At 36.8% G+C, this 13192-nt stretch overlaps 1 protein-coding gene across 1 annotated transcript in view; it reads left to right on the top strand.

The window, feature by feature from the left end:
- Nucleotides 1-11806, top strand: part of MYBPC1 (myosin binding protein C1) — a 57354-nt gene extending 45548 nt beyond the window's left edge. The window contains exons 31-35 of the mRNA XM_074901154.1: nucleotides 1289-1425; nucleotides 2306-2492; nucleotides 7203-7261; nucleotides 8724-8763; nucleotides 11079-11806. Of these exons, the coding sequence (XP_074757255.1) occupies nucleotides 1289-1425; nucleotides 2306-2492; nucleotides 7203-7261; nucleotides 8724-8744 (404 nt within the window). The 3' untranslated portion in view covers nucleotides 8745-8763; nucleotides 11079-11806. The remainder of the gene's footprint in view (nucleotides 1-1288; nucleotides 1426-2305; nucleotides 2493-7202; nucleotides 7262-8723; nucleotides 8764-11078) is intronic.
- The last annotated feature ends 1386 nt before the right edge of the window (nucleotides 11807-13192 follow it).

Here is a 13192-nt window from a genome sequence, read left to right as displayed (position 1 = left end):
CCCTTTTATAATGTTCTCCCGCACACGTGAGTAACATGCAGTACAAGTCCTCAAGATTGGACAGTTAACTTAGCCCGCGCTTTAAACCTTCTTATGATTGCATAAAAGTGCCACATCAGCCTTGCCAGGCTTCCTGCCTTGTGGAACTTACTCTTCCGTCCCAACCCCTTCTGGGGGTTGTTTGTCTCATCGAGTTTCTCCCCCCTCATTCAGGGTCACGTCCTTATCGCATTCTTGCTCGGCTGAGGCTCTTATCAGTCTTGTTCTCACGCAGGACTGCTCACATGGCCATTCTCTCGCAGAAAGCCCTCTAGAATCCCAACAAAATTCTACAAACAGGTGGTGTAAAGGAAGAAAATCAAACCAGATCACCTCAGTTTGTCTGAAAGGAGGAATACATGACTGCCATGATGCAGAGGACAGACAACCTGTACAACCCAGACAGCCAGGCCTAAGGACTGAAGGTCCAGGTTACTGGACCCCACTTCCATTATTAAAAAGACAACTACCTCTCTTTTAGAAATGGGGCCATGAACAAAAGAATGGCTATAGGAATTACTTTTCATCACTGCTTACTTGCCCTTGCCATGACAGCAAGTATCAGGCCAGAACTGCCCTGAAGTCAGTATGAGAGCTTTGATCAGGTTTCAGTGAAGCAAAGATGTAAACATGTGCACAGGAATAGATGTCAGTCTGTCCAACTGTTTTAAATGCCAGCTTAGTTTGTGGGTAAAGATGATTTATTGATGGTAATCTCCAGTGCAGAGCAGGGATAAAGTGGCAGTGAGAAACTAGATTTTACTACCATATTTTTCTTGTACAGAAACTACATCCATTCGCATATCTGTATGGTTAGTGCACTGTATGAGGCAGAAAGAAAAATGGATTTTCGGATACAGAGCCAGTTTTTAATCAGAACAAACTGTGAAAAGCAATTGGCAACAGAGTGAACAAGTCTTGTCAAGCCAGGCATCCCACAGTATATCAGCCAGGAACTGTAACATTCAGGGCATGCATGCAAAGACACAGAATAAATGTGTATTATTTTATATACCACCTACTCAGGAAACAAAGAGAAGCTCTCAGATATCTACACTATAGCATGACCAAGGCCTCTGGTCACTTTGCAGGCTCACTTCCAGCCTCCCATGCAAGTGCAATTACTAGAATCACATTGGTACTTAAAACAATGCAGATTAGAACGGACCCTCTGTAGCTGTTTAAGATGCTTGGGTATTTCACTACACACCAACACTCTTTTTATAAATGTTTTATTTTCATTTCATAGGTAAAGTCTACAAATACCCAGTTTACGAAGATTTTGACTTCAGTGAACGGCCATTGTTTACTCAGCCTCTAGTCAACACGTTTGCTGTAGCAGGTTACAACGCTACTTTGAATTGCAGTGTTCGGGGCAACCCCAAGGTACAGCATAGCTCATAACAGCATCCCTTAAAACACAAGAAAGTTTAACCTGACAATAAAAACTGTAATAACTTTTTTACTATTTGTCTCATTCACAAGCCAGGCTGAAGGCAAAGAGAGTGGTGTGGGCTCTAAAGAATACAAAAAAGGACCTACTTACCTGTGTTGTAGGAATTATGATAGTTACTAAATCCACAAATAACTCAGTGAAAGAGCAGAACCTCAGGAAAAGGCTGGGCTATACTGGGACTGGCACTGACAGCAGCTGTAGAGTTAATGCATCAGTAAAGTTGTTACTAAACTAAAGCCATAATTATTCTGTAAAATGTTAATTATGCTTTAAGTAAGCACATTGTAGGAATATTCTGGGGATCACACTGGTCCTCAGACCTGCTGTGCAACGCATCTTCCAGTTTCTTTTGAGTCTTTTTGTGATTTATTTTCTCTTGTGAGAAACTGAACTGACCAAGGAAAATGAGAACTCAAGAATGTTTAAGAACACGTTTGCTGTTCACTCTTCATCTTCACAGTTTCTGACTGCAAATAACAGTGAGAAAACATGTTTTTCTTATTGACTTAATCAGATGTCAAAAGCTATTGCTCAGATGTTTGCTGTCGTTACACAGCATGTCTTACATTGATAACAGGCTTCTATTTATGACTTTAATTATGTGATAGGGGCTGCACTTAAAAATCATGCTTAAAAACAGATGCATGATGCAGACTGTATTTATGTTTGAGTTCAGAATTACAGTTTCTATCACTACTTTATTTTGTATCATTTCTGGATTACTCAGCTTTAACTGAACATCACAGAAAGTGATAAAACAGTTAAGTTCATAGGTTTGTACATGTGGGCTTTCTTTTGTTTTTACCACAGCCCAAAATAACCTGGCTGAAAAACAAAGTCATTATAATGAATGACCCAAAGTACCGAATGTTCAGCAATCAAGGTGTCTGTACCTTGGAGATCCGCAAACCCAGTCCCTATGATGGCGGTACTTACACCTGCCAAGCAGTCAATCGGCTTGGAGAGGCAGAAGTTGATTGCAAACTGGAAGTAAAAGGTAAGAGTTTTAAAACATTACAAATGCCCTGTTTGTCTGAACACCATCTACATAAGAGTCAAAAGTATGCAAGGCAAATGCAAAAGGGAGTTCAAACAAGTTTTTTAACTTTCCCGGATGAAAATAATATCTTGCTTAGGACAAAATAAATGATATTGGTTGCTTTGTTTTCTTTTCAAGGACTAATATGCTGTGCTTATGTTACATTATCTTTTTTACTCCCATGCTGATTCACATCTTCAGTGATTGCAAGAACTTTTTCACAAGTGACAAAATGGTAGACTGTAATTCTTGGGGCTATGCCACTTACCTGAGAAACTCTAGTAAAACTCAGCCATAGAGCTATTTGGGAAAGCATTAAGAAGATCATCTTGGATGAGAGAGGTCTCTGAAGAAAATGGCAAGGTGAAAAGGATAGAAGGAAGAAAGATTAGTCCAGGGCACACTTTCTCTGCTTTAAAATTATTTATTAAACACACCAAACTTTTGCTTCCAAGGAGGTTTGTTAGCAAAATCATATAGCAAAAAGCAGTACTGTGCCCAAAGACACAATCTAAATTGAAACATAAATTGCTGTATTTGCTTTAAGAACAAAGTATTCAAAACCATGGGTTTTGCAAATATAGGGAAAGAAGACAAAGTAGGGTAGCCTTCTACAATTGAAGACATATCTTCAGTTTCACTAATAGATAAATTTTATGAATTCCGGGTAGTTTAGCACTGGCTGGTATATCCTGAATGGCAATAGAATTTGGATTGGACTACTAATGAATAACTGCAGGACCATATTTTTCAGAAAATTACTTCCTAGGAAAAGATGGGGTCATATTCAGCTGGACTAACTCCCACCAAAGACTTTTTGCTTCAATTGTGGAATAAGCTCATTATTTCTGAAAAAAATAATCTGAGATTATAAGTAAGGAAAGCTGCCTAAAGCCATCTGATAGGAAGTGTCTAACTCAGGTATTTAGAGGGAATTTAGGCTAGCTGAATATGGCCTTAATTAAGTTATTTCCATCATGCTAGTCTATAATGAAAACCATAAGTTAATATCCTTATGGATTGTATTGTGTTTAGTTTGAATTTCAATTTCTGTTGTCTGTATTTTCTGATGTATCTTCTCCCACAGCTCAAATCTGCTAGCAAGAAGCCATTGCAATAAATGTTTGGCCTGTGAAGTTGAACATTTAACTAATGTAATGAAAATATGCATAATATATTTCCTAATTTTCGTTTTTTATTTTTAAGATATTGTGTTTAAAAGGTGATGTCCTCATCCTCGAAGTATGATTGTTTTCCTTAATCACAAGAAAATTTTATTTAACAGCATAACAGAAGACTTCACTGTCTCAGAAGGTTGCTTCATCTAGTTTTTATACTGAAAGGCCAAGCTAGTTTCCTATTTCATTAAACGCCCAAAGTCACCGAGCCCTAAATTTTTATGCATATTTACATTCGGTTGTAACTTTTTTGTCTTCAGCGCTTTGCTCATAGTACAACCAAATACCATATTTTAAATACAAGAAGCTGTTTATTTTTGTCCTTTGTTTTACAAAGAATTTTTTACATATAATGGGCAGAATACTGCGAAACATTTTTAAGATAAGAAATAATTTAACTAATATCTCTGCATTTTAGGAAGCCCAAAATCCAAACATTGCCATGGATTAGATATTATTCTTCAATAATTCCCTTGCCAGCTGTTGTGACATATAGACGCTGCTGTTGATCTTGGAACTTTTTTTCACTGAATATCAGGATGAATTAGTTTGTTGGTTTTGAAACATAATACAAACACTTCATCATCCAGGCTTTCTTTTAATATGCAAGTTGTTGCATATCAAGAAATTGTTCACCATCAGTGGAAGCTGCTTTATGGTAGAGTTTTTAAGAGAGAAGTGTGGAGAGTTTTTTTGCCTTTGATCAATATTGTTGGTGAATTCAATTTCATGCATTTATGGACAGATACCTGAAATAGGCTGGGAATGCTTAGGTTCTTCTCCAGTCAATTAGAAAAAAAACATCTAGGAAAAAAACTACAGTTCTGTTCATTAAAGTGGTCACTAGGTACAGCTGAGATGATGTCCCCGATGATTTCTGATGACAAATGTTTATTTAACTTTTATAGGTCCAGTTTTTTGAGTAGTGTTCTGAAATAGAGAGCACATAATACACTATGTTCACAGGCTGCCAGACCTGTCCCATCCACACCTGATTCTTTCCATAATGGCTGCCTTTAAAGATCGAAACAAAAAAATTGTATCTGGCAACATGGCAGCAAACATTTAAGGTAGACAACAGTCAGAGCAGTGAAGCACTGAGCAGATTTTCTGCAGAGGTCATAGAGCCGTTGATACCAAGAGACTTTAAGAGCAGCTTAGACGCATGACTGCAGCACAACTTGTTAGGATTATGATACGCACCAAGTGACATCTCAAGATTGCTTCCAGTTCTATGAGCCTGAGATTTTGACTCAGTTCTTAACATTGCTGACATACCCTAGCACCTCAGTCAAATCAAGTATCCCCCAATCATTCATCCCACAGGAAACCTTGGACAAATGCATGGGCTTTGCATCATGTCCTGAGGATTGTACTAATCATCCTATCAGCTGGTTGTAGCACTTCCTACAGTCTCATTTCCTCTGGCACCTTATCTTGGGGTTGCAGTTGAACATACCTTTGCTACAGTGAGAATGAGCCTGTAAGAATTCCTTCCTTTAGACAAGATTTAGTTCACCCTTCTCCACTTTTAAACAAAAGCTCTCACAACTATTGACTGCAAAAGGCTTGTAGCGTAGACATTTCTAGACTCAAAAAGCCTTCTTTCTTCTCAAAGGAAGTAATATTTACTTTAAAAGATCAACTGAAAAAACAGAATACTATGCCACAGACATCTTGCTCAGAGCAGTACTTCAGTTTTGCATCACCCCTGGAAGAAGTCCTGAAAAATGCAGGCTGTTAGGATCCCACCTAGGCTGTTTGTTGTTTCTCTCTTCTTAGCTATGTGATGGGCTGCTTCATTAATCTAAATCCCACCTCCCCTAGTTAATGGTTGGTTTCTGAACCCAATTTCATATCCACCATCAGCTGGCTCAGTACCACTTCCTCCCACCAAGCCTGGTATTGTGGTTCCCAACAGTTTGGGCTGTTGAGTCATCACCCTTGCTGAGATTCCTCTCTCCAACCTGGCAGGTTTAGCCATTACTTTAGACTCCTTTTCTGAAGACTGCTTAGACTAGCAACTTGTAGGGCTTAGGCAGAGGACAGCTGTTGTAAGGGTTCACTGCTGACACTCTTAACATGATTGGCAGCTCAACTGATGATTTCAAAGGGAATAGGATTAAGTGAATACAGCAGCTGTAGCTTGGCAAACCCAGGCAGGCTCAGGGTCTGCTATATAATACAGACAGATGCAAATTAGTATCAAACAGCCGGACCATAAAAACGTAATTACATCTTAATTCTGTCTTCTATTGACTTATATGTTGAATTATCATTCTCCTAAGTTTCCCAGCCTGTTTGTTAATTTAGGAGGGCTCTTCGGATGACTGCTCATCACACTGATGCAGAGCAAAGACTTACGGATTTCTGACTTATTGGAAATGGATTGCAGTGTGTGTGTGTGTGTGTTTGTGTGTTTGGTGAGATACAGTTGAATGTTTGAATGTTGCCCGAACAAGACCAACAGACTCAATGCTATGCTACCCATCTGGTGAAGGTACTAGCGACAGGGCTGTTATTACAGATCTGTGGACAGTAAGTCATGCTAAGGAGCTCTACGCCATGCAACAGTATATATTGTATAAGTGAATTTTCTTTACGTTGGCTAAAATTTCTTTTATACATCTGTTTATGTGGTATTGGAGATCTCAAATTTATCATGCATACATATATATACGCTCAGTTCTAAGAATGTCGTAGAATTACTCACAGAAGAGTTTAGGTTTTCTGATTTTGCACAGTATTTGAACAACTGAGTAGCTATGAATAGTCTGGCTATGAATACTATCAGTATGCTACAGTTTTCTACTTTTTTTAGCCATTTTCTTACATTATTTTAGGTGTAAAATTAAAATTTAGTTGTTACTAAATTTAATGCTCATTTCCTGAAAAACACAATAATAAAAATAATAAACTTATTCTGTCCTCAAGAAAAGTTTTTCATGTACTGATGTTATTTCATATAGACTGTATTATTCTGTTTTAAGTTTTGCTAAGTGAACCTAAAGATGGCAGTTATATTAGCTGCTCAGTACAACTGCATGTACAATGGCTTTTTTTGTAAATATAAGCATGCAGTAAAAAGTCACATAATAGATCTTTGAGAAAAGAATAACTCTACCTATGTATCTTGAAAGATGATACACAGAATCTCATGATACATGTTTCATGTTCACCTCACTACAAAAAATAATTTATATGTCTTCTAAGTTTGTTGAGGTAGATCCCAAAATATGGCTGTAAATCTCCCATTACAAGAAGTAATGATTCCTTATCAGCTTCACAGAGGTCAGTGAAAAGATTCAGATAAAATGCCATGCTTCTTTTATCATGAAACAAGTATTTTTCCAGAATGTTTATCTTAAGACCGAAATCAAGGTTGGTGATCACCCCATTAGGTTGATGATAGCAGAGATGCTGTATGAGAAATATTTGGGAAGAATTTCAAATGCGAATAAATACCACTATAAATATTCTAATTCTGCAGTGATATATCATGGAGTAATTAACCCAGGAGAACCAATCTTCTTGGCGGGGAATAATCAGGTTTATAATAAGCATACTCCTCTGGACATTCCATTTCATTCCCTTCCTCTCTTTCCACATGCAAACGCATTTTCTTGCATGCCAAGTGTGTATTTATTTGCTTTTTCAGATTAAACTACCTAGTGTCTCATGGCATACAATGTCTATGTCACATGAGCAAAGAAGGCCAAACTAATCAAGAATATGGGTATTTAACATCAGAGTTGCAAAGGTTTTAGACATATTTCTGCTATGCCACTGGGCACAGAACTAGCTGTACCTATAAAGAATTTATTTAATGACTGTGACTACCTTTAACCAGAACACTTAGACCTTTCCATGAGATAGAAATTTGCATCTCAAAAGAACAGCTCTCAATATGCAGAACTATTGAAAGAATAGAAGTATCATAAAGTCATTTGCTGTGCTTAAAAGTAATTCTTCTTTATAGATTAGACTTTAGTTACAAATTAGTGCTCAGAATGATAATCCATGCCTGAGCTTAACCTACAGAATCTAAGGATGAAATCTTGATCCAACTGAAATAAGTGAAAAATTTTTACTTACAGGCCTATAATTTTACTTCATATTCTCTAGAACTTATTTTAAATTCAAGTTCAGTGGGATTCAGAGAATTTGGCTCTTTCTATAGAAATGTGTTTGCTTGTAACCTTGGCCAAATCCAGAATATTGACAATGCAGTTTTAAAATGACAGAGATGCCCAGAAACGAGTCCGTAGTATATTATGCATCAAAATTTTCTATTTCAAACCTAAAACATGTTAAGAAAGCAGGCTAGATAATATTCCTGTAGTTTTTTAAGTATTAAGATATTTTAATTAAAAGGCTACAATAGGTACAAAGTTGAGTGCTTTTATATACATACACATATGTAAATGTATATACATGGGTATTTTATAGAGTCAAAATGTTTAATTAAAGGTAAGGGCTCCTATAGAGTAAATAGCATGTTTAAGTAATGTAAATGTGGTTATGTGACAAAGTACATACTTTAGTGCACAGGTATGTAATTAGACTGTACTTGATTATTTTGCCTTATAGCGTTTCAACATACATATATATATATATATATATATATATGCTTCAGTGTTACGTGTGTGCTTTTTTTCCCTGGTGGAAAACACTATATATATATATGTGTCAGCTTCTTTGAAGCTAAGTTTGGAAACATTTATCATAAATGTCAGTTGCATAATTTGGTTCCAATCTATACTTTAGACTAATTACAGGATTTATAGTTACTTGTACATATTAATATAGCTTTTACATATTAATGATACTTTTGAAGTGGAACTGGATCCCTACCTTTTACTCTTCATGTGCTTCTATTCCTACATATTTTACATGACTAAGGATTAAAACATCATCTTGACATAATTGTAATCGTAATTTCACTCAACATTTTCTTTCTACTTTTGTGTTTGTGATTAAATTGTTACTTCTCTTTCTCTCTCTCCCTTAGTTACACAGTAAGGATTTTTGAATGTATATTGTCATCTAAGGTAAGCTTTCATATGGTTCTTGCATATGAAGCTTATGTCTGGTTACACGTCATACAATGTCTGCCTAGTATGGCATGATTTTCATTATTTCACTTAATGAAAATGTTTCTTTTTAAATTAGTAGCATGATAGTATTAATGCATATAAATCCAGATTTTTATAATAATTGCTTGTTATGGTAATTCCTCTCAGTGGTACATCACACTACCTTTCACACACATTTCAACAGACTTTAACAGTGCATGAGTTAGCATGATTAATTAGCATGAGTGAAAAGCAAGTAATAGAAGAGCATTTTGCATTGCAGTCAGGAATATTTCTCTACATAAATGAAATATTTATTCCACAGTTAATTTCATTTTAAAAAGAATGATTCGTATCACAACTTGCACTACATAAGTTGAAAAGAATGCCAAAAAGCATGCTTTTTTTTGTCTGTATTGTGCATCTACCTGAGGTCAGGAGCGAACAGTTCTGCAACAATGACAGTGTTAAATGAGATAGTCCAGTCTCATAATCACTAGTAACTAATAGCACTTTAACTGGATAATCCTTGTGTTAATAAAGGTTATAAATTCCTAAAATCTGTACTCAGGACAAATCTGTAAGTATCAGCTCAGTTGCATTTAGCTGAAGCATTCAGAGACAGTGATGGAATGTACTTTTGCTTTAAAGCTTTTGGTGTGTTCCAGAAAAGGCTCACAAGGTAAGTGCAGTTATTAGTGCGTGGTTTTGCAACTTGCAGAACAGAATACTCACACAGATTTGTAAGAGGAATAGTAATGGTACGTAGCTTTCTTACAACAAATGCCACCCTTCACCTTCAGAAAGGGCAGACTAATGCTTTTAGCAAAATATTTATCTTTTTCCCACTGTTCCTTCCAAATGCCATTTGATATCAATGAAATTTAACAGAAATATCCATATGTTTAGTTTCCATGACATTTTTTTCAATGGCATGAAATTTCACTCCTAATTTGGATTATTTGTATTAAATAACTGCTTCTACATCAGTGGGATCTGGGGTGCCCTGGCTGGTGTGACACTACATACATGTTCTTCTGAGCACTGAAATAAGTATTTTGTATTGGTTTGCTAAAATTATTAAATGTACCTCAAAAATCTTTTGCCTGTCCCTTTTTTTCCAGAATGCCAAAGAAAATATTACTTACAATGGCTTTCTTATAAGTCGAGGTTTCTAATATATCAGTAATTTAGAATAGCTTTGGTTCAGTTTTTTACTCACAGTGGCTAAGCCACATTCATAAAGCACATAGGCCTAAAAGGCTGCGAATGGTACTTCTGATACCTGTTCAGTGAATACAGACTCCAACCATCATAAAACTGGAACGCGAGGAGGGGGGGAAAAAAATTAAAAAAAAAAAAAAAAAAAAGAAGTTTCATTTCAGGGAGACAGGAAACAAAGTTTTGGTGGGGCTGGAGGAAATGCTAAACACAAAAGCCCCCTATTTGTCAGCGGGGCTGTGAGGATGGACACTCCCTGATGCAGCTCAGGAAGATGCTGGCCACAAGTGTGGAGTAAATTTGCCCTATGGATTGGTGCAGGACCTCCTGCAGCTTTGAGATCACATACCAATAGTTTCAAGTCCTGGGAAAACTCTAGAGCTTTCAGGGGGTAAGCACCTGGATCCAAGGTGGTCTATTTTTTATTCAAAAGTGAATTCAAAATCATTCTTCAAAATTCCCCAGGAGATGAAAGCTTTGACGTTCATCACCTCTCTCTGGAGTCTAAAGGCACATATATCTAAAATCCTGGCTTTTTTTCATATGATTCTTTTACATATGTCATTCCACCTGTTATTTCCCAGCAATGTGGTAAATATCTTGCTAAATGCTTATAAAACTTTATAAGACCCAACACTAGAATAATTTTAATGTCTCTGCATGTTTTCCACAACTCATCATAGTCAGGTGTTTTCTACATTGTTCCCTCTGGGCTGAATTCCATCTGTGACTATTCTCCACCCAGCCTGATGGAAATCCAGGAGGGTTATTTGAGGTGAAGCTTATCATAGACTATTGCATGGGTTGAGATAAATGACTGAATATATGACATCCTAGAAATGAAATTCACCCTGTGCAAGAGGACAATAAAGTTCTGTATCGTACAGACATTAAGTAATGGTTAATTCTGGTGCTGCACTTTTGAACAGGGATGAATTTTATATCACATCTCAAAATGAAGTATGCAGTAGGGACTGACCAAATATTTGTCGCTTACACCAGAAAATAAAGTACAAAGCTATTGCTCCAGGGTCCTTCAACCTGAAGACTGTCTTATTCCTTGTTTGCAGGTGGGCTTTCACTCTTCAGACTATTGATGGATGGAGTGCCTCCGCATATCATTAATTTATATATGCGTGAAGTACAGGCAGACAAAACTGAGCGGAAGTGAGAGCCCGTCCCCAGTGTTTCCTCCCACTGCGCTCGAAGTTGGTAGCAGAATTACAGCATTTTAGTTCTTGCAATGACAGAAGAAACGTGTGATTGGGGATTTTTTTTTTTTTTTTTCCTTTTTTTTTTTTCTTTCTTATTTGTTGTTTTGTTTTCCCTACCTGCTCTTACTGAAAAGAAAGAATACGCATGGATTGCTTTGGGGTTGAAAAATTAAATGAACTGAAGACAACACACGTTTCATTATGTTCAGCTTTATTTTCTGTTTGATATTGTGTTCTGTTTTTTAATGAGGAAAGAGGAGAAGCCATGTAATAAACATGAGGAGGCAGTCAGTTTGTACTCGGTGGTACAAAGCATTCTTTCTCAGATGAAAGTACATGGATTAGCCAGTAGCTGTGCAATAAGACCCCTGGAATACATACCTCTGATAATGTATCTTATCCACCTGAGAATTGTTTAACAAAATATGGTTTTACTATAACATAATGAATACATATGTACTTAATGATCATTTAAGCTGAACATACCTTCTTTTAGAAGTTTTGTTTTCCTAAGTCCAACTCATCAGTCTCTCAACTGAACTGAAATTGTTTTATTTAATGTACAATAAACATGAGGTGTTCAAGATCTATCAAGTTCTGTTTACTATCTTCTTAGTTTTTTTCTGTCTCATCTTACCACATTTCTCATTTAATTTCCATATACTGTAAAGCAGGAACTTGAGCCCACCACACTGAGGGGAAACCAGTATCAGCAGTTACCTAACCCAAGGGCTTACACTTCAAGGTACATGACACAGAATGTGAGTGAAAATAAATGCTACAGATACATGCAATTTTGTATCCATATGTATTCAATATTTTAAATATTATAAATGCCAACCATGACAGCTTTCATCATTCTGGATCAGCAATTCATGGAGCTCTTGTAGGTATCATAGCAGAAAAGGGACTCAGACCATATCACTAGTGAGTTTACTGTGAAAGTCAAAAATGCCTTGGATAAGGTAAAATGACTACATTACTTTTCTGACTCTAACGTCATTAATCTTCAAGTATTTCAGGAGTGGGGGTGGTTGTCTATAAGTCACTAGCAAACTCTGAAGCATGTGAGACACTAGGTCACACACAATTGGCCAGGTTGTCAATTCCCTGTTGCCCTGTCATTTATTTACCAGTTCTCACTCTAGCTGTATAGATAGAGTCAGTTATGTGTTTACTGACTAATGACTGATCTCCAGTTATGGTTTATAAAGGTCTACTTAGACCAGTGGTACATCACAACATGGTTATTTGAAATCAGTGCATTTTCAGATATTCAGCAGTCAGTAATTATGCAATAATAAAAGAATGTGTTACTATGAACCACCACTGCTGAACTGGTGTTTATGCAGTTGAATTACCACTTTGGGGATCTCTGAATGCATTTTCTCACTTTGTTCTGTGAATCTTACTTGCTTTGCAATCCTTCTTCTTTCTGTTTTTTCTTTGTAATTTCTTCTGGGCTGCCATCTGTGCAAGGAAATTCTCCATTCAGTGATCCTGGACACGCCTCCACCTGCATTTCACCCTGCTCCTGCCAAAATCAGTTCTCTCCTACACATTCATTCACACCTATGTATGAAAGAAGGCAACACACCGACTAAGAAGAAAATTTCATAAAGGATTAATAATTTCTCTTTATTCTGTATCTCACCACTGAATCGGGACTCCATCTGTTTTGAAGCACAGAAGGCAGTGGGAAAGGGTCAGTTTGAACTGACCTGCCACGCAGGTTTAAGCATTTAATCATTTAAGCACATGGCCCTCATTAAAAATATTACCAGTCTGTTGAGATACATTATAGTCAGCACCAAAAGCTAGTTATTGTGAGTTTCTGTTTTTCAGTAAACCAAAAGGGATGTGTGTAACCATCTGCACTTCATATGCAATGATGCTTACAGCTTCAAGCTTATGTATCTACCTGCCTCCTCAGCCTTAATATACCATACATAATAACCTGGCAGCCAGCA

This window comes from Athene noctua, chromosome 3 (assembly GCF_965140245.1).
Source record: "Athene noctua chromosome 3, bAthNoc1.hap1.1, whole genome shotgun sequence".
Lineage (NCBI taxonomy): Eukaryota > Metazoa > Chordata > Aves > Strigiformes > Strigidae > Athene > Athene noctua.
This window is presented reverse-complemented; position numbering and strand designations above follow the sequence as displayed.